This window comes from Drosophila virilis, chromosome 4 (assembly GCF_030788295.1).
Source record: "Drosophila virilis strain 15010-1051.87 chromosome 4, Dvir_AGI_RSII-ME, whole genome shotgun sequence".
NCBI classification, from domain to species: Eukaryota; Metazoa; Arthropoda; class Insecta; order Diptera; family Drosophilidae; genus Drosophila; species Drosophila virilis.
This window is the reverse complement of record NC_091546.1, coordinates 5,800,059-5,819,859: the sequence shown is the minus strand read 5'-3', so window position 1 is coordinate 5,819,859 and position 19,801 is coordinate 5,800,059. Positions and strand designations below refer to the sequence as shown.

General features: G+C 38.0%; 1 protein-coding gene across 1 annotated transcript; it reads right to left on the bottom strand.

Annotated features, from left to right (window-relative positions):
• Positions 1-521: 521 nt before the first annotated feature.
• Positions 522-2,137, bottom strand: LOC6628527 (uncharacterized). The gene is made up of 2 exons (XM_002052687.4): positions 1,319-2,137; positions 522-1,065 (listed from the first exon to the last, which is right to left on the bottom strand). The coding sequence occupies exons 1-2, from the start codon at positions 2,062-2,064 to the stop codon at positions 753-755; spliced, it is 1,059 nt and encodes a 352-aa protein (XP_002052723.1). The 5' UTR covers positions 2,065-2,137; the 3' UTR covers positions 522-752.
• Between the last annotated feature and the right edge of the window lie 17,664 nt (positions 2,138-19,801).

Sequence of the window (19,801 nt, the reverse complement as noted above, 5' to 3'; positions counted from 1 at the left end):
CATTGCAATTATATATGTAAATGCCATTTACTGTTGCATAAGGGGAAACGTATACCACAGAGTGGTGCAGAGTGGGCCAAATAAAATGCAACAACAAACTACATTTGTGCTCTAACAATTGCTTCAGGTAACAACTATTTAAACTTTTGCTAATTGACCAAATATGTGCAACAGTAAAGTATTCAGTTTTTAAGTACTAAGCACAACTCAAACTATGAACAAACCAAAGTTATCAAAGCAAATAAGGCACAAATTACAAAGAAATGTTAGATTAGAAAAAAAGTTTTTTTTTGTGGAGCAAGAGCAGCAATAAATGTATTTTGCTTTTATCTTGTCTATCAACATTCTTAATTTCGGCTAAAAATTCAGGTTTTTCAGCTAATAAAAGTTCAGCTCTATTTAGCCAACAATTAAGTTCGTTAATTAGTTATCCTGTGCAAGCTATAAACAACAAATTGTATTCAATTAAAACAGATTTGTGCCACAGTATTGCTTATTTAATTGTGGCCCGAATTTATTAGGCCTAGCCTCCCTGCCAGCCCACAATTTTGACGCTCAAATGTTATCCGTCTGATTGAGCTTTCAATAATGCATGTAGAGAGTGAGATGAGTTTATGCCCATGTGCTGGGCCCGTTTAATTAAGGCAACGCAGTGGCAATGAAAGCGAACTGTACCCCATGGCCAATTGCTCCATTGTATCGATGCAACTACATATTACTGTGTGCATTGATTAAGTTAATATTGGTGAAATTTACAACTCGAACCTTGACTGCGACTGTTGCACTGCATACGTCAATTGGAAGCCCGTTTCGGATGCACTTGTCTGCGCATCGCTGGAGAAATACATGACAAAGGGCGGACGTGCGATTAGTTTGTTGCCGGCCAGTTCGTTACCGCAATAATAAGTGGGCTGCAGTGCCTGATTATTTGCCATATATGAGTTGGGTATTAACAGATAGTCGGAAGCACGTCCCAAAGTTCGGACAGTGCTGTGACAGTCCGTGTCATAGCCAGCACCAGGTGCATCATTGAATTTGGATAAGGCAAAGTGTTCAATGTTGTAGCTGTAAAGTAAAATAAATCAAATACAAATTAATGTCCAGCAATATAATATAAATTAAATTAAATAAAGTGAACCAATATTTATTGATAAACTATAAGTCGTTCTCCAACGAATTTTCACATGGGTGAATGTGTTTTTCGACTTTATTTAAGTGGAATTATCTTTTTGCCAAATCTCAAGACCAAGCTTTCATCATCAATCAGGCCGTCTGTCAACAGCTGTAATTGTAATATATTGTCTTTCTCGACACTCACCTTATCTCCTGATTTGCGGCACCTGCCACACATATGGCGTACTTCAGATCGGGCATATAAACGCCGCCCGCAAAGTTGAAGCTAACAATGCCGCCCGACGAGCTGCGCCAATACTGATCACAGCCCAGCGGTGCCAAGAGCTCCAGATCAGCCTGCGAGGGCCCAGTTAACGTCTGAATCAGCTGCACGGCTGGACCAGGGCCAGCATTGCCACCAAATATGGTGCGTGGCAGTAAATTTCTAAAGAAGGGCAACAGGGGGCGTACAGTGGGCACGGGGGCAGCAGCAGCAGCTGGATGCTGCGTATGCTGCGGACACTCGAGTTGTGTTAGCGTCAGCTGCCACGTGGACTGCGATGAGTGGCTGCCCAATTTGAAGTGCAATTTCAGTGTCTGGCCCCGTTGCAGTTGCACGTACAGATGCTGTCCGTTGTTGCGGCCGCACAGCTGAAAACGCTGCACCTGCAGAAAATCGACGCACTCCAGCAGCTGCGTGCTGGCATTGAGGCGCGGTTGCGGCAGCTCCAAGCGCTCGAAATCGATGCGCACTTGACAGACCTGTGCGCTCCACGGCGCCACCTCATACTGGCAGCTGTCCAGCTTGTTCAGCTGCTCTGCTCCCGGACTGTGTATGACAATGCGCTTTTGCCGAGTGCTCGACATTGCATTGCACTGCAGCTGACAGCGAACAGCGGGGTAAAAGCTGAGCAGCACCAAGAACTGCGCCAGCAACCAAAGTAACTTCATTTTATTTTTTTTTTAAATTCTAACGATTGGCAACGACAAACACAACGCTTTGATTTAATTTCCGAATTTGGCAGTATGTGGCCTTTTATATGGGCTGCTTTTATATGTTATCATCGAACTGGTAAGTTATCACATTATCGATAACTGCTATTGACATTCACCGTCAGCTGATAACAGATGTAACTGTACGTGATAATAGCCTTGCCCAAGCAGCATCTCGGCCCAGCACATGTCAACAGGTTGCCAAGTTGCGAAATGTGAGCAGAGCTCATGAGTCAGCAACTTAACATACAATGTGACACATTGAAAAAATACGAACTGCCTTCGGATATTTGTAGTCATTATTAAAGCCCATTTTATACGATAAAATGTTTATTTACAAATCAATACCATTTAATTCTTTATTATTTTTATAGTAATTAACAAAAAAAAAGAATTGATTTGAAGACTGATTCTCTTATGTTTCGTACTCAAGGAATTAATAGACATTTAAATAAAAAATGTAAATTATATATATGTAGTTAATAATAAAAGTTATATCAAATTTTGTAATCTGGCAACTGCTTTAACTTTGTGAATTATTAAAATTTACATATATTTTCCTTGCATTTTGAAAAAATAGAATTTTGCGCAAATATAACTATTTGTTGCAATTAAGAATTACAAAAAAATGTGGCTTGTAATAATTTCTGATGCTCTCTAGAGACTTATGTCATTATGTCATCGTTTCTCCCATTAAACTTGTTCAGCTTATCAGAACAAAGTTCTCTACAGTTTGCCTTAAGTGCGAGGACAATTATAGCAAATCAATAGTTCTTGCAGTTTATAGGCAAGCATGCTGCAAGCTGCTATTTGCCATAAATACCATTTTATTTAGTCATGCTTTAAATAAAAATTCATTGGCCAAACGATCTATCAATAAATGCCATAAGCAAGTTTTACGCACATTTTATGACACTCACACACGCACTCGGGCACACACAGAAACCAATAACTGCGACTGCTGCCAGGCATTTAAGGAAGTCTTACACCTTTTATGGCTCCAACACACACTCGCTCTCACACACACAAACACATCGACATCATCGCCGCACAGCTCCACAGGGCAAACAATAAAATGCCAGGCATTTATGTGCGCATATTTCTGATTGTGTGTTAAGTGTGCGTGTGCGTGTGCGTGTGTGTGCTTGTGTTGGTCTCTTCGTACGTGTGCGAGAAAAACTCAGCTCCTAATTCATTTAAGTTATATATTCTGTGGCATAGTTCAGGACGCACCTTTCACGGTAATTTAAATTCAAACATCTGTGACGTCACACAATTGTCGCACAACTTGGGTGTTTGGAATTTAAATAAACGAGCATATAATAGGAAAATTGCATGCAAAGCGCGATTAACATATCAAAAATAATGTTTTACAACAAGTTTTCAGCTTTTCACATTTGCATGCACCGAAAGCAGCAAAAAAAATGTAATGCACTCCATGGCAAACATTTGCGTATAAGTTTCAAAAATTTATGACCCAAGTACAGGCAAAACAACAACATGCTGTAAAATAAAACAAGTAGGAGGTTCTAGTCGGGAGCTTCCGACTAGGGGATACCCTGAACCCTCTTCTTCCAACATCAATGCATATATATATATTATATTTTAAAAGCAACATATCATGTTTGGGGTATCTAGCTCTTATTATTTACCAAAATTGCCCAATAAGCAGGATATCGATTTTTATCGATTGCTTGAAAACGGAGTAAGTTATCGATTATCGGAAACAAACTCGATCTGCGCGGGCACTAGCAGCACCTACATCTAATTTCAAACTTCAAGTCTCTAGCTCTTATAGGTTCTGAGATCCTTGCGTTCATACGTACGGACAGACTGACAGACAGACAGACGGACACGGCTAGATCGACTCGGCTATTGATGCTGATCAAGAATATATATACTTTATGGGGTCGGAGATGCTTCCTTCTGCCTGTTACATACATTTGTGTTTTGCACAAATACAATACACCCTCATACCCATATTGTAGCATCTAAAATAACATTTATTGAATTTGACGAGAAATTAATTTAAATAAAATAAGTTTAAAATATTAGTAGATATTTACGGATATTTAGTAAATACCTTTCATCACATCATCATACTTTCATCAATGGCTCCAATAGCTTTGTGGAAATGGGCCAACTTTGCTCTGGAATGATATCACCTTTTCTCCAAGGGCGCTTCAGTATAAAAGTTTAACAACCGCAGCAACAGCAGCTCGCTCTCTCTCTCTTTTTCTCTTTGCTCCTTTCGTCTATTTATGTCAATGCTTTGTTTTAGTTTTTTTTTTTATTATTATTATTGTTGTTGCTGCTATTTTATATTGTAGGAGGCAGTCGCCTGGACGGCTGCTTGCATGTCGTACCCACTTGTACTACCTTTTGAACTTGCAATAAAAACAAAAACTGACGCGCATTTCGCCGGTTGTTGGTTCTGGTTCTGGTTCTGGGTCTGGGTCTGACTCTGGTCTCGGCCCTGTTTTATGTGATCAACAACGTGTTTTGTTCTTACTTAAGTTGTTTGGTACTATGCGAAAATTGCTTCGGCGAGAAAAATAAGTGCAGGCATGTCAAAAACAAATACACTCTCTCACACACACACACACACACACACACAAACAGACTGGAGCGTTTGTTGTTTGTTTTTTTTTTTTTTGGCGTAGCTGGGAAAAGTTTTTGTGCAGTTTTCTTGTTAGTTTTGAATAACCACCTCATAAAAGTAATACCACAATGTCCTTGCCACAGCAATTTTGCAGTTTGTTGTTGTTATTGTCGCTGTTGTTGCAAGCTTTTCTCATGCACAGCTTGATCGAAATTTAGTGCAAAAGTTTTACGCAAAAACAAATGTGGGTTAAAACGTGTTCCATAGAATGCCAATTAGCTGACATTCGATTGCCTGCCAGCTGCAAGCCAAATAGAGAGAAGCCAGCAGCCACGCCCCCTAATCATAAGCAACGACATTAACAATGTGCGCGCCGACATCTAAATTGGAAATCTACCGGTAACAAGAAAATGCATATTTTGGCTGGCTTGTGTTGATTTCCTAGCCACGCCCTCTTTTGCCTTTTTTTTGCCCATATTTGCTTATCAAGTGAAATGCATGCAACGGCAGCAACCACAACAACAACAACAACAACACAGCAGATGTGCGACGTGTTGCTTGCTGGCAGCAGTTAAGCGAAAAACTAGCTGTTTCCGGCGCTCAAACACTACGCCAAACTGATTGCGACGCAACAAAAAAAAAAAAAAGAAAGACGAGGTATGCAACACTTTTGTTGCATTTGCAATAAATTCAAATGGAATAACAAGAAAAGCGCAACAAATAAAGAGGCAGCTGTGTTATGCTCCAAACATGTTCCCAAAAACATTTTCAACTAAAGAATTGGCTTCTGGATGAGAAATATATTTATTTTACAAAAAACAAAGAAATATTTAAAAAAAAAAATTAAAGGATTACCTTCAAGACTAACTGCAATACCCAAAATTCTGGCCCACTATCATTAAGAACTTCACAGCAAGGTTTCCAGATTAATGAAAAAGCTCAGACTCAGTTACTTTTTGCAAAAGAAAACTTACTTCAGCCTGGCAAGATAACTGCAATAAGTCAGAAGCTACAAGATTTAATTTAAATTCAATTCAGGCAAAAGGCGGCCAGCATCATTCTATGTGAAAACCATCAAAAGAACCCCAATTCATGACATAAAGTAAATTATGTTTCATGTTTGAGCTTGGGCGAAATTAAACTTCATTTATGAGGCATATTTCTCGTCGGAGAGTACAATGAAATGTCTTTGTCAGAACCCTGATACGCAGCTCCAAAAGTCCGTGGGGAGAAATTCTAGGAACAGCTCCGTCTTAGGCGTATTTTATGCTCTTCTCTGCTAACTCAACATTTTATAGCCTGTGGCCAACTCCAGGAGCAGTTACTGCGGTTACCAAGGAGCTATCCATTTTCAAATGTATTTTATAATATATTTAATATAAATATAAATTTGATATAATTTTATTGAATTGTTCTATACCAAATTATGAATACAAAATTCAGGGAGAAAATACAAAACAGAACACGTGACAATAAATTTTAATGTTTTATTGTTGCCGGAAATGTTGACAAGCGCCATGAAAACAAATCGAAAACTTCATGTAAATAAAAACTGGCAGAGATACAGAGCGAGCTGGAAAACTTGTTGTGAACGTTGTGAATCTGTTGCTTTTTTAGCCATGAGGCACAAATTGCAAAACTGTTTTCTATTTACTTATATTTAATTTAATGCATTCTGGCCATCAACATGATAAACTTTCTCTCTGTCAGTTTGGCAATTGTTATTACTTTGAAAAACTTTTGCACTTTTATATGCATTTTTTTCATACAGCAACACGTTGTACGCTGCGTATGCGTATTATTCGGTAGATGGTAAATTTGTTAAGTAAATTTAATATAAATGCGCTTACAGTGAATGCGTATAATAGTAATATTTACATAGTACAGCTGTACAAATTGATGCATTAACTCGCCTTTAAAAGCTCACGCCTCAGTCAACGCATTTTGGTAGCAGTTAAAGCCGAGGCTTTGATCTCATTCAACCACAGACTGACATTTGTCAGGCGCTGAGGCTTATTTATGTGCGTCGACTGCAGCCATGAATTGACTTTGTGACATTATAGTTGGGCGGCATGCCAGCAATTTAGTCCGCCAGGCACAAGCCGTACGCACTTCCCCCTAACATATCACATAGTATTGTGCATGGAAATCTGATGTCAACGGCAGCAGGCGGCGCCGTTGTCTTAGTTTACCACATGATGCACTTGCCAAGCGGCAGCGGCGGCACAGTATGTCTTTGATTTCCGTTTATACTTAAAGCCAACCACAAGTTCGCCCTCAATGCAACGCCCTTTCCTGCTCTAGTGGGTGACTTAATGCAATGCAAGCGGCAAGCAGTCAGCCAGACGCAAGCAAATGCCTTGAAGTACTCTCCAAGTTGTTCGTATTTGTGTCTGTTGAGTGGAAACTGCTTTATGAAATAGCCATTGAATTGCCACTCAAAGAGGCGTAAGCTCTTTAGAATGTGTGGGTACAAATACAAGAAATAATATGTTTAAATCAGTCAATAAGTCAATATACAGAGTCAAATTAATATTTTATGGAAAGGTATTAATAATTATGGTGGCTATATTATATATTTAAAATAAGAGAAGCAACTTAAGAGGTTTTTAATTGAACGACAAAAATTGGATCGAAATATTATTAAATTATATTATTTAAGATAAAACATAAACTAAAACATAAACTCATATTAGTTAAGGCTCTAGGTTTTGAAAATATTATGGGTTTTATTTATCACATATGCTAGATTTGAAAAGCACGTGCATTCCCGCACAAAACTTGAATTTTTCATCGATCAATTCTATTTTGTATTATAAAAATTGAATCATCATTTAATAAATGGAATGCACAAAACATTTACTTGATTTGCTTCATCAGGCAAAACTCAATTCAAAGAAAACCAAAATCAAATGCACGAAAATAAGCGAATGAAATGCGCTCAGCGGCAACGCGGCGTATGTGTAATATTTGCATATTGCAAAAAACAAAATGCGCCCCAAAATTGAACTTACGTACATTGGTTGCATGCAACAATTTGGGATTTTATCTAATCAGCATTTTGTTGACTTTTTATGTGCCATATATGAAAGTCACGGACAACTTATCGGCACGCATGCATAAAATATCTTGAATATTGTATTTATCTATGCAGATGGCACTTAATTTGATTTTACTGTGTTAGCCAGGTCGTAATTGTTGGCAATTGCTGGTGCAAATGGCAAATGGAATATATAAAATTGCATAAATTTGTAATTTTAAAGTTTATATATGCATATATATATTTTAAATTTTGCCAGCAGGTCGTTGAAAGTTTATCTGTCTGTCTGCACGTAGTGCAAATAAAGTTGCCGGCTACAAGCCAAGTGGATTTATGTGCAACTGAGACTGGGAGCGGGTGCTGAGTGGGACGCCATAAAGCCAATTCGCTGGACAACACGCGACGTATACTTAATACACACGTATGCAATGCGTGACTGCTGCAACAAACATAAGTCGAACTCAGCAGCTGTGTGTGTTTGTTTTTGCTGCCTCACTCTCTCTCTCTCTCTCTCTGGAGCTTTGCAAAAGAAATGAACTTAAAATGTGCAAATTGTTTATATTTCAAGCGGCAAAGAAAACAGTTCGGAATATGTGCGAGAGAAAATCCTTCAGCCACATGTAAGTATGTGCCGGACATTGAATAAGATTAATGAAGGTTTTGTTTATGGTTTTTTTGTGCGGTTGTCCGGCCGCCTGCTGCGGTAACGTGGCATAGCCGCAGGATGCTGCGGCCGCTGTTGCTGTTCTTGCTGCTACAAACATTTTGCAAGCAGCTTTCGGCTTGTTCTGTTGCAGACAAAAAACATATTTCAATGATGATATTTTGGGTAGGTGGTGCATTCAAAAACAACAGCTAGCAGGCAGCTACAAGCTGACCCACATGTACAGCACAACACACACAGCCACACATACTCGCACACACACTCTTACACACGCTCAAAGGAGTGTGAACAAACGGAGTTGTGCCGAAGCCACAAGCAACTGTCACATGCATGTTACGAATTGTGTGACAATTTGGTTAATGTTCAGCCTGGAGATATTTTTATTGGTCTCTCAGAAAACAATTTCAAATGTGAATGCTGTGAAAAAGCATGTCATGTCAGCCTTTCAAGCCGTTTAATAATTTATATAAAATAAAATGTTTTATTTTACATTCACTTACAACTTTAGCAGCAGCAGAGCCTTAGCGTCAGTAATTCTCTTATTGCAGACCAGTTCTCATTCGCAGCTTTACATTACAAATTCTTGATTTATTGGATGTTTTTCATGTTTATTATTGTTTATGGTGCATCTATTTGCAATATGCTAAAGAGAAAATGCTTATACAACTAATGTAATGTAATGTATAGGCTGTTATGAATATGATTAAATATATTTTCTTGAGATAAAGCGCGCCAACAGCTCAAAGATATCAGTTTCTTATTGTAAAAAATGAGATAAAATATTTAGACCAAAATTGCAAATACAAATACTAATAAATAAATATTTATCCACATTTCCAAGTTTATATATAAAAACTTTCTTAAGAGCTAACTGTTGTTATTAATTATGAATTAATTATATTTCAAACTAACTTAAAGAACTTTATATTCGCTTTCTTACTGCGGCGCAAAACTTTTCTACCTTAACTACATTTCATCCAGGCGAATGCACGCGCCACACTTCATAGAATTTTCTTTTTTACTTTATAATTTCAGTTTAATTATACCCCGTGCGCGAAGAGTGCATAATTCACAATAAACAAACCATAAGTAGAGCTGTAGACACCTTTAATTAGAATTTCAGGGGAAACTCTTGCCGGCAAAATAAAAGAGAAACAACAGAAACAAGACAGAATGCAAGAGGTAAGTAATCTACGTTGAGTAGGTACTCCATTACTTTGAAATAATGTGCTACGAATTGCAATTTAATGACCTCATTGACAGACCCAACAGCTGTAGCAAGGACACTAGAAAAAAATCCAAAAGGAAACGATGTTAACGCAAAAATGAGTTAGTCGCGGCTAAATGGCCCGTAACCAAGCTGAAGAGCTAGAAGATTTACGTGCAAAGCGCGTATTAACTATTAATCATGCCACGTAATGCAAAAACCCCCTTGGCTTTAAGCCAAACAGAATTCAAGTCAACGCATTTATCCAGCACTCCCAATGGTCCCTCAGAATGTTACCATTTTTTAATTAACCACCAGAGTATCTTGCCCCGCCGAGCCTGGGGCTGTCAGTTGCCTTAAATTTGTCGCATGTTGACATTTGTTACCTACATGCGACATTATAAATATTACGCTTGCAGCACCGTGTGGCAACAGCCACGTGAGCGCAACATGACAGCTGTTGCCCGAACACTTTTTAAGTAGTTGCTAATGAGTCTGTAACTTGTCTGGCATAACATGCCCTGTGGCTGGTTGTGTATAGCTCAGCTATTCCAGAATGCAAATTCAACTCAATTTTGCAAGGCTTAAAGACTTTTTAATTTGAAGAGTTAGGAAATGGAACGGAGTTTCAGTTAAAAGCTCTAGATCGAGCTCTTAAAATATTCTCAAAGTAATGATAAGTCTGTGCTTTATCATGTTCTTTTTTTCGCCTTTAGTTTGGGTCTTCATACATGCATCTATATTTAATAATTTTCAATAGCCTTTGAAGTCTCTATATTTACTATATTAGACTATTTTATAGCCTTTTTAGACTCTCAAGCCATGAAAAAATGATGAAAAATAATATAAGCAAAAAGGAACTACATTTTTTTGTATTTTTACTAAAATACTTTTGCATGCTGTTATGCAGCTTGTCGATTTAGGGTAGAAAGAGCTAACTGGCAATCATATGCGCTTGCATTTATTAAAAATATAATTTCGACCCCTTTTTGTCGTTTTAACAAGACAACGACGAATGCCCAGCAGGCAGCCGGGCCAAGTACAAAGGCTAACCATGTTACGCATACGCCAAGGGTGCCAGCAGTTGTTACCCTGTTAAGCAATGCCAAGCGCTGCTCGTAGGAAAACTGAACTGTTTTAAGTGGAAAGCTTACAATTATATAACAGTTGAGGGTGACTTACATCTAACATATTTTTTTTTGTCTTGGCGTTAAATTTAAACAAGAGCAGCAAAAAGCAATAGCAAAGAGGCAAGAAAAAATAAACAGAAAAGAAATCGTATTCATCGTATAAATTTGCACTAAACTGGGATTCGAAATGGATTTTCTAAGCTAAGGCAACAATGGGGCACCGGCATAATCGCCATGAATGAAAGCGCAGCATCATCGACTAGAACGACGTTGACGGCCGTCGGGCGTAGGACGACGGGCAACGGGTGATGGCTGATGGGTGACAGCAACATGGCCATGACAGGCGGAACAAACGAGCTCGGCGTATATGAACCCAGAGAGCTACAGCTGCTACAAGGCTGAACTAAGGCAGCGACTGAGCCTGTGCTGTGCAAAATGTACTTTAGTTTCTATCTAGTCGTAGTTACTCTGCTTAATATATTTGCATGCTGTTAGCGTGGGACTGAGTTGGGCGGGCGGTAACGCAGCACGGGCATTATAAATCGCATTAAGTGGATCATACTTTGCATATGAAGTGCCCGACTGACGCTTCGCAGTCTCGATGCCGACTGGCTTGTGATAAAAACCAAGCACTCGACAACAACAATAAACGCTGCCACAGTCGACGCCGACGCCGACGCCGACACCGATGCCTTCGCCAACGCCAAGTTGGTCTCGCTCACAGCGCAATCAAAATTCAAAAGTTTCATTACAGGTGAATATCTGCGACGGGGTGGGTGCCGGGAGATTTTAGTGTTGCCAGGACTCAGCGTTTTATGCTGTCAATTGTTTGGCAGCTGATGATGAATGTTGCCGATAGCGTCGCATTGCTCGCGTTGATAGCGAAAATTTGTAGCCGCATTAAGTTTGGCACGTGGAACTTGTTATATTTCCACTGTCTAGTTGAAAATATATAGGAGCCCTAATGGCACTGCATTGCTGTAAATTATGCGATAAAGTTTCTCACTTTTCTCAATGTGAAGGGAAAACTTTTAACCGAATTTCGTGAGACTGGCGATTGCTTGAAATTTCTTAATATGTAATAAAATAGTGTAATAAGTATTAATTTAAATGCTCAATTAGTAGCTGCATTTAATTCAATTTAAAAGTGAACGAGTTCAAATAAAAAGCAGACAATGGCTTAAGAATGTAAAATTATCTTAAACATATTTAAATATAATTTTAATAATTAAATATTTTTTTTTCAAATATTTTTTAATATTTCTTTTAATTATTATTTATATTTTTACCAAATTTTTTAAAGTTTTACAATTTTAACATAAAGAAAGTGCAACCCACCTTAAAGTTTATTTAAATTTTAGTGCCCAGTCTAGTTTACTTTTCAGTCTGTCTAGACATCGCTATAAACATCCTTTGTTTTGGCCAACTTCATATTCATGAGCTACAATAAAGTATATGCCATAAATATGTATAGCTTTTGGCTATTGAAGACTCTATAACTATGGCGGTGTCCTTACAAAAAAAAGCGCAATAAAATATCATAAATATGCCTCAATAAAGAAGAAACGAAACTTCCAAGTACTTAAGGCCAATTAAATTGTGTCTCATTAGAAGAAAACTTGTAAAACAGCAGCTGAAAAAAATAAAACAATAACAACTCCAGTTAATGTTTAATTAATAAAATGCAAAACAAGTTTTTGCTGGCCTTGTACATAGAATTAAATTGAAGTAAGGTATTTAAAAGGCAATAAATTTAAAATGTGAGCCAAGCTGTTAGAAAAGTCAAGGCAAGGGCACAACAACAACTACATATATATCCATGTACATGTACATACACATTATTAGGTGCCCGAACAAGACAATGTTTGTACAATACAAATGGCCAGAACAATGCCAAGCAGCCTCCCCCAAGCTGTCCCAAAGAACGCCCACAAATGCCATTAGAGTACAAAGAGACTTTAGCGCCATTGCTGCTTGGCACGAATCCTATCGGCAATCGCATAAATCTCGTCCTTTGAGAGTTGTTACCGGTTCACAAAGCGCGACAGCGTTGCCACCTAGTTGCAAATTGTACGCAAGGGTTTCCTTAAAGCAATTACAACACGCAGTTTCCTTTTTATGCACTCGAACTCGGACACGGACTTGTCTTGGACTTTCTGCTGACTTCACATTGTGGCAACGTGACTTTTATTGGACTTTGCCTGTTTTTCGTGTATTTATTTTTTTTTTCTCGAATTTTGTTTTTTGTCTCTTTTTGCTATTTTGCGTTCATTGCTAAAACTTTTCGTCTCTTGTTTATGGCATTTATCGTGCTATTTATTCAGCTTGTTATGCCTTTTGTTTCACAAGCCTACCCCCCTACAACTGCGACCCACACCAGTTCAAGTATTTGTCCAGGCTCACGGCTCACGCATATCCCGCAGCGTTTTCCTTAACGCGCCTTTGCGCTTATCTAAACGATTGTCTGTGGAGTGATTATGAGTGTTGGTAGCTTGTTAGCATAATTGACGCCCCGTGCCCGTTTAGCAAATACTCCTACCCACCGAACAAACAAGGAGACGCAGCTCTAAAGGCAGATACTGAATAATAATCAACTGCTATTTGGTAACAATTTCATGCCTAATAATAACTTTGATTGTGAGCAACAGAGTGCTGGGTGTGCTGCACAAATACATACGCAAAGGTTATTAGAAGTGGGACTTTGAAGAAGTGTGAATAACAAGAATTATATTTTTACCATACATAAAAACAGTGCACTTATAATGTTATGTGGTAAGAGATTATAAAGACATATAAATCACGAGTTAGACAATGATAAATACATTACAAAAACTATAAAACTAGTTTAAGCTTAATATTTACATTAGTCAATGTTTAATTACAAGCCAAAAAATGTAAACAGAAATACTGTTGTTAAATCTATTACTTCCCCTCTTAGTAAATACGCCAATGTTTACATGAGTAAATGGTTTCTAAACAGGTAGCAAGCAAATTTATCTTCATTTTATTTCAATTTTCCAACGCTTTTCGCCCAGTTAACGCTGCCAGCAACTGCAACTGGAAAATCAGCACAATTAACGGGCAGCGCATGCACAAACACACACACACACATACAAATACCACAACACAAACACACAAAGTAATCATGCTTATAAGCAGCAAAGCGCACTGCAAATTACTGTAGATTAACGCACACCATTAATACACACACACAAACGCACACACACACACTCGCAGAGGCAAAACTTTTGATTACAACTGAAGTGCAACGATGTTTGGCGTTCAAATACCGCCAGAAATTGTCATAGACTGGCTGCAAAAGTTGCTTTGGCTAAAATCTGTTGAAATTGTTTCGCTTAACCGAAAAACAAGAAAAACCGTCAACACGCAACTCTGGCGCACATTAAAGCCAAGTGCAAACATGACAAAGACAAGTGACAACAGCTAAAGATGCCACTTGATGTTTAAATTCCGGCATGAAGCAGAGTGTGAGCTTATGTGAGTATGCGTTAGCCAGATGGCAGATGGCATTGTTTCTATCCCAGCTCCAATGCTGATTGCGCAATCAGCTTGTCTGCCACAGTCAGCAGCACGCTACAAGTTACTATGCGGTCATTGCGTATACGACCTGTTGACTCGGGCCAAGTAAAATGTTTTTCACATTTTTGGGGCTGCAGTGCAAAATGTTTTGCCTGTAATTATTGTAAGTGCCAGCCACAACAACGACAGCACAAACAAAAGCTATTATACAATAAGCTCTTGTGGCTTGCATGCGTTGTGCGGTAAGAGATTGGTTGAACGAATTAGGTAAGAGTCAACAAGATATTGTACTCTTTGTTTAGCTCAATTAAGTGTAGTCTATATTTGGCATATATATTTTGTAAGGATCACAATATGAAAGCTTGACCGCTGTCGAAATCGATAGCTCTCGACCTTATCGATAATATATATAAATGTATGCATTTTAAAAATATTTCTTATAAGATAAAAGCTCTTAAAAGTGTAGACCATTCACTATTAAGACTTTCATACATAAGGTACATTATCGAATATTAAAAGATTGTAACCAACCAACCGATATATTTATCAAAAGCCATCTAACTTGTTTTTAAATTTATCGTCTATCAATAACTACAAAAATGGCACCATTTTATACACTATATTCATAATATTTGTAACAAAGCCAGATTTAAAATAAAAGTTAATTTAATTTTTCGATTGGCGATTTTATCGATTGTCTGTTTAAGATTATTCAACACTGCCATAATTCGTCACAGTATTTAAAATTTTAAACTTTAACAAAACAACCAAACTTGACTTAAAATTTAAACCTTAAAATCCAAATGTCAAAAAATAAAACCGATTGCTAAGTGTGGGTGGCTAGCGTTAAAAAATTATTTGCGATATTTTTAAGGCAGGTGGGCGTGGCCGTGGCGCGTGAGCGCATTAATGCGTATTTAGCATTATGGTGTTTGGTCTTTGCGTCTGTGACGCCTGACTAAAATTTGGCCAGCCGCGATGTTGCCGCTGATGGTTTTGTGACGTGCCACGCATTTCAAATCAGCGACAGCAAATAAATATTTAAATGTGGAAATCAGCGTTGGGTTCTATATATATTTTGCACGGCATTCAAAAATAACTTTATAGATGAATTGATATTGAAAAAATATGAATTTAGTGTTTAAATAATAAAACAATATTAAAAAATTGTTGACAAAGTCAAAGCATGTTTATGTTAAACATGATGTTTAACATAAGGAGCGTGAATATAAGAGCCTGATTCAGCAGTAGGAGTAAACTAAGCTGATCTTAGCTACTTAGATGTAATCCCCTTGTATGTTATGCTCTTTTAGGTAACCCATAATATTTGCCCGCGCTGTGTTTTCATAGTCAATAAGCTGAGCCAAGTAACAGAACAGAAATATAATATATTTCTGAAAGCAAATCGCATCAAACGCACCCACACACAGTGCCTCAGCTATTTGTCAATGCAGAGTACAGAAAAAGAAATGAAGGTCTTTTGAAAACATTTCGCTCGACTCTGACAATAGCTGGGGAAAAAGAAGGAACTTCAAATGCATTTTACTTTTGCGCTCACGAGCAAAATCTTGTTTTGCATCAATAAACATTGACATTGGCGCTTATAAAAGACTCACAGCGCGAGTGTGTGTGTGCGCGTGTGTGTATCTGTCATAAAAAAAGTTTTCGAGGCAAACAATAGCATGCATTTGATGTTGCGCTCCATAAATGATGCATGGTGCCAGTGCAACAATAAAAGGAACCAAAGTGCGAGCTTGCCCCAATCCATAAACAATATTAAAGCTAATGCATATATATCCCAAAGTTCTGGTCATCTAATACATACATGATTCCCATGCAAACAAGCTCGACCAAAAAAAAAAAAAGAACAACGAAAACTTTCCATAAAAACTTTAACGCAAAAATGCATTTTCTGTTGTGTGTTTTAGCGGCAGCAGCTCGTTTGCTTTTATGCAATTTCTTATGGCAGCAAAATGATGCAGCTGCTCAATTCCCAGGCCGTAAAAACAGCTGCATCATCTGTTGTATATTTGTGTTGTTTTTCATGTATTTTGTATTAAGCGCTTAGTTAAATTAAAGCCAAAAATTTACTTCAGGCTGCACTACCCGGCGTATACGTTATTTTCAATCATAATCATCTGCTGCAAATTGTGTTTTTGATATTTTTTGGTCATTAAGTCAAGTTAATGCTTACTGGTCCTTAAAAAATTGAAAGCTAATGGGAAAACAGCGTATACTTAATGTCTACTGTGCAAGCCCAACTCAGAGCAGTTTCTCATCATAGCTAAGTCCGGAAATTTACATTAATTTGGCTACCACACAGGAAATTAAGTCAAATTTGCACAAGCTTTCAGCCAAGTACGTCAGCAAAAATAATAAACAAAAAAAAAAAAAGAACAATAACAAAAAATGATAAAGAGCATAAGCTGGAGCCATTAGCAAGGCTTAGAGCCAAGCAAAAATCATAAGCTGCTAATTTCGCACGGCCATAAATGACAAAAGAAGAAGCAGGAACATCATATGTGCGTGTGTGCGTGCGTGTGTGTGTTGAAAAGGATGTGGCTGTATGTGGCACGCTGGCGTATGCGTAATATGCCTAATGCAAAACGCAAACTCAAATAAAAGTGATATGCGCCGAGGAGCGAAGACGTTACGCAAATGTATTTGTAAGCAGCCACTTAGCACACTTACGAGCCGGAGTTTGAAATATGCTTGGCAGCTGACTGCTTTTAACAGCAACAGCACCAGGACCAGCTCCAACAACAACAACAACAGCAAGAGCTGAGAAACAACAGAAAATCCTCTTGAGAATTTGACAACATATTCACACGGGCCCCGTTCTTTGCTCGGCAATCTCAGCGCGTGCCACACGCTTTGCGCATTTAACGCGTATTTTGCACTGGCTGCTGACAACGTCTCGACGCTGGTTTTGGGCCATGCCGCACGTTGTATATGTGTGCGTGCCAAAATTGTGGCATGCGGCATAAACGCACTGCAAAAATGTTGCATAAATTGTTTTTAAAGTCACAGCCAAAGTGAGTGAAATGTAAGCTGAGCTTAGGTCGAGTTGCATTGCTGCCAAGCAGCGGGATTTTTCTAGATATTTTACGTCTAACCTCTGGAGGACATTGGATTTGCGCTCTGCTTATATAGAGCTTGATCTACGCCCAACCGCATGATGGACAGCATGAAGCCAGCTGCTGACAGCAGTTGCCCGCCCAGCTCAAGCAACAGACTCGACAGCTTTAGATATGGGCGCTGCTTTGAGGTTCAGCTGTGGTTTATAAATTCCATTTGCGCCACTTTTGAAGCTGTCATCACACATTATCAATAATACATTGACGATGAGATGCTTATCGCTGAAGCTGTAAAGCTATAAACAGTGACCGCGAAAGAAATCAGAAGCGCCCAAAGAATATTTTGAATAAATTTCAATCGAATAAACATCTCAACGTCAAAACGGCTAATATATATATATATATATATATGTACAATGCAAACGTTGGCGGGAAATTCACTAGAAATTAAGTGAAAATTCGATTGAATTTAATGAAAGTCAATTTGCGAAATTGTAGTGAAATTGTTAACAGGACTACCTTTTGCTGTCTGTTTATATTTAGTTCAGAGCACAAGTACAAAAACCTAATTCGTTTGGTTTATATATAATATACATATATAAAACTTTATCAACTTCGTAACCCACCTCTGATTTCCTACTGCGCTTATAACTTAACAATTTAAAATTACTTTATCAACTTCGTGACCCGCCTCTGATTTCCTGCTGGCCACTTAAATACTTCATGACTCGGCTAGCTTCGGGAATTAAGCTGCTTAGTCAGCATTTTTACACGCTTTCTGCTAGCGAATGCGACTTGTTCAATTTACAGCTAATTAGCTTTAATTTTCGCTAGAATTGTTTCATTTTAATTTTAAGTCAGACGTGCCAATGGCTTGGCATTAATTTGAGATTTTGCGTAACAATACCTGGGGGATTTGCCGGCTTCCCAAATGTCCCGCATCCAATTTACAATTTATGTAATGTGCGTGCTTGTAATTTGGTGATTTAATTAGTTGTAATAATTCATTGTTTTTGCCGGCGCCGAAACCAAAGATAATAAATGGCATTTAATTGTTGGCCATACTCGTAATTAGTTGTGGGCCATAAGCCATGCTTTGCATGGGCTTTGCCCTAAATGGTGGACACTGCTTATCGATAATCTTCTAATGGTCTACATTACATTACATGTTCTACGTGCGGTTTTTTTGTAGGGGTAATATTAAATTTAAATTAAATTCGAGCTTATATTTGAGGGGATTTTTAAAATATTTCGAAATTTTATTTTATGTATAGATATAGTTTATAAAATCCTTAATATTAATATTAAATATTATGCTTAAAGGCTTTTATTCTTTTATTCTAGGTAAAAGTAAGACAAATACAGTCTACATGCCAAAGAATTTATCTGTAAAACGATTAAGATGTTAAAAGGATTAATAAATTTGCCACAGCTTGTTGCTAGAGGAGAACATGCAAGTCTCGACTAGGTATAGTCAGAGTTATTTTATATTAAATTCAACATAATTACCTCTGCTAATTACCATATGGTTAATCACTTACGGAAAAGCCTAATATTTCATACCATAATAAGTATAATATTTCTGCCTTGCAGTTCATTCCATAAATCAGGAGTGCGTTGAACTGATATCCGTGAAACATTTGCGTAAGAGCTGACCAAAATGAATCACCTGCTGCGCCTTGATATAATTCGTATCTAATATGCGGTTAACCATTTTGCCAAAACCTAACGTACATAGTAGTAGAATAAACGGGCTGCCAATACTACAACAACAAAATGACAACAAGTATTCAACAATAATTAATAATCATTAGTAAGCCGCACATTATTAAGTGGTCGACTAAATATTGAAATTACAATGGTATTAATGCCATCAGGAACAACATAAACAATGGCCTTATTATGGTAACGGCTGCCAGGCCAGACCGGGCAACAACAACAACAAAAACAACAACAACAACCACAACAGCAACATCAGCGGCAACAATGACAACAATGTGGAAATTGCTTTAAACAAACGAAGAGCGGAAGCTACCGAGGGGATAGACGCAACGGCAGCGCTATCCAAAAACAACATTGTCATCTGTGCGCACGTGTTTATGTGTGTATGCGTGTGTGTGTCAGTGTATGTGGGTGTGTCTGTCGGTGTGTCTGTGGATGTGTTGTGGGTGTATGGCAAATTATGGGCATGCGTGTGAATTACAAGCATGTGAATTGAAACAGTGATACAGCCAGCTCACACCCAAAAGAGCTGCTGCACATTGCAACAATGATACACAAATGAATGTGTTCCCAAACACGCTTTCAATACATTTTGGAGAATAATCTTGAAGTGTTCGCAATACCCAACGATATTTAGAAATAATTTAAAGTGAAATATTTGGCAATCGTTTTTAATACTTCCAAAAACCTGCTTAGCACTAATCCATTCCCAT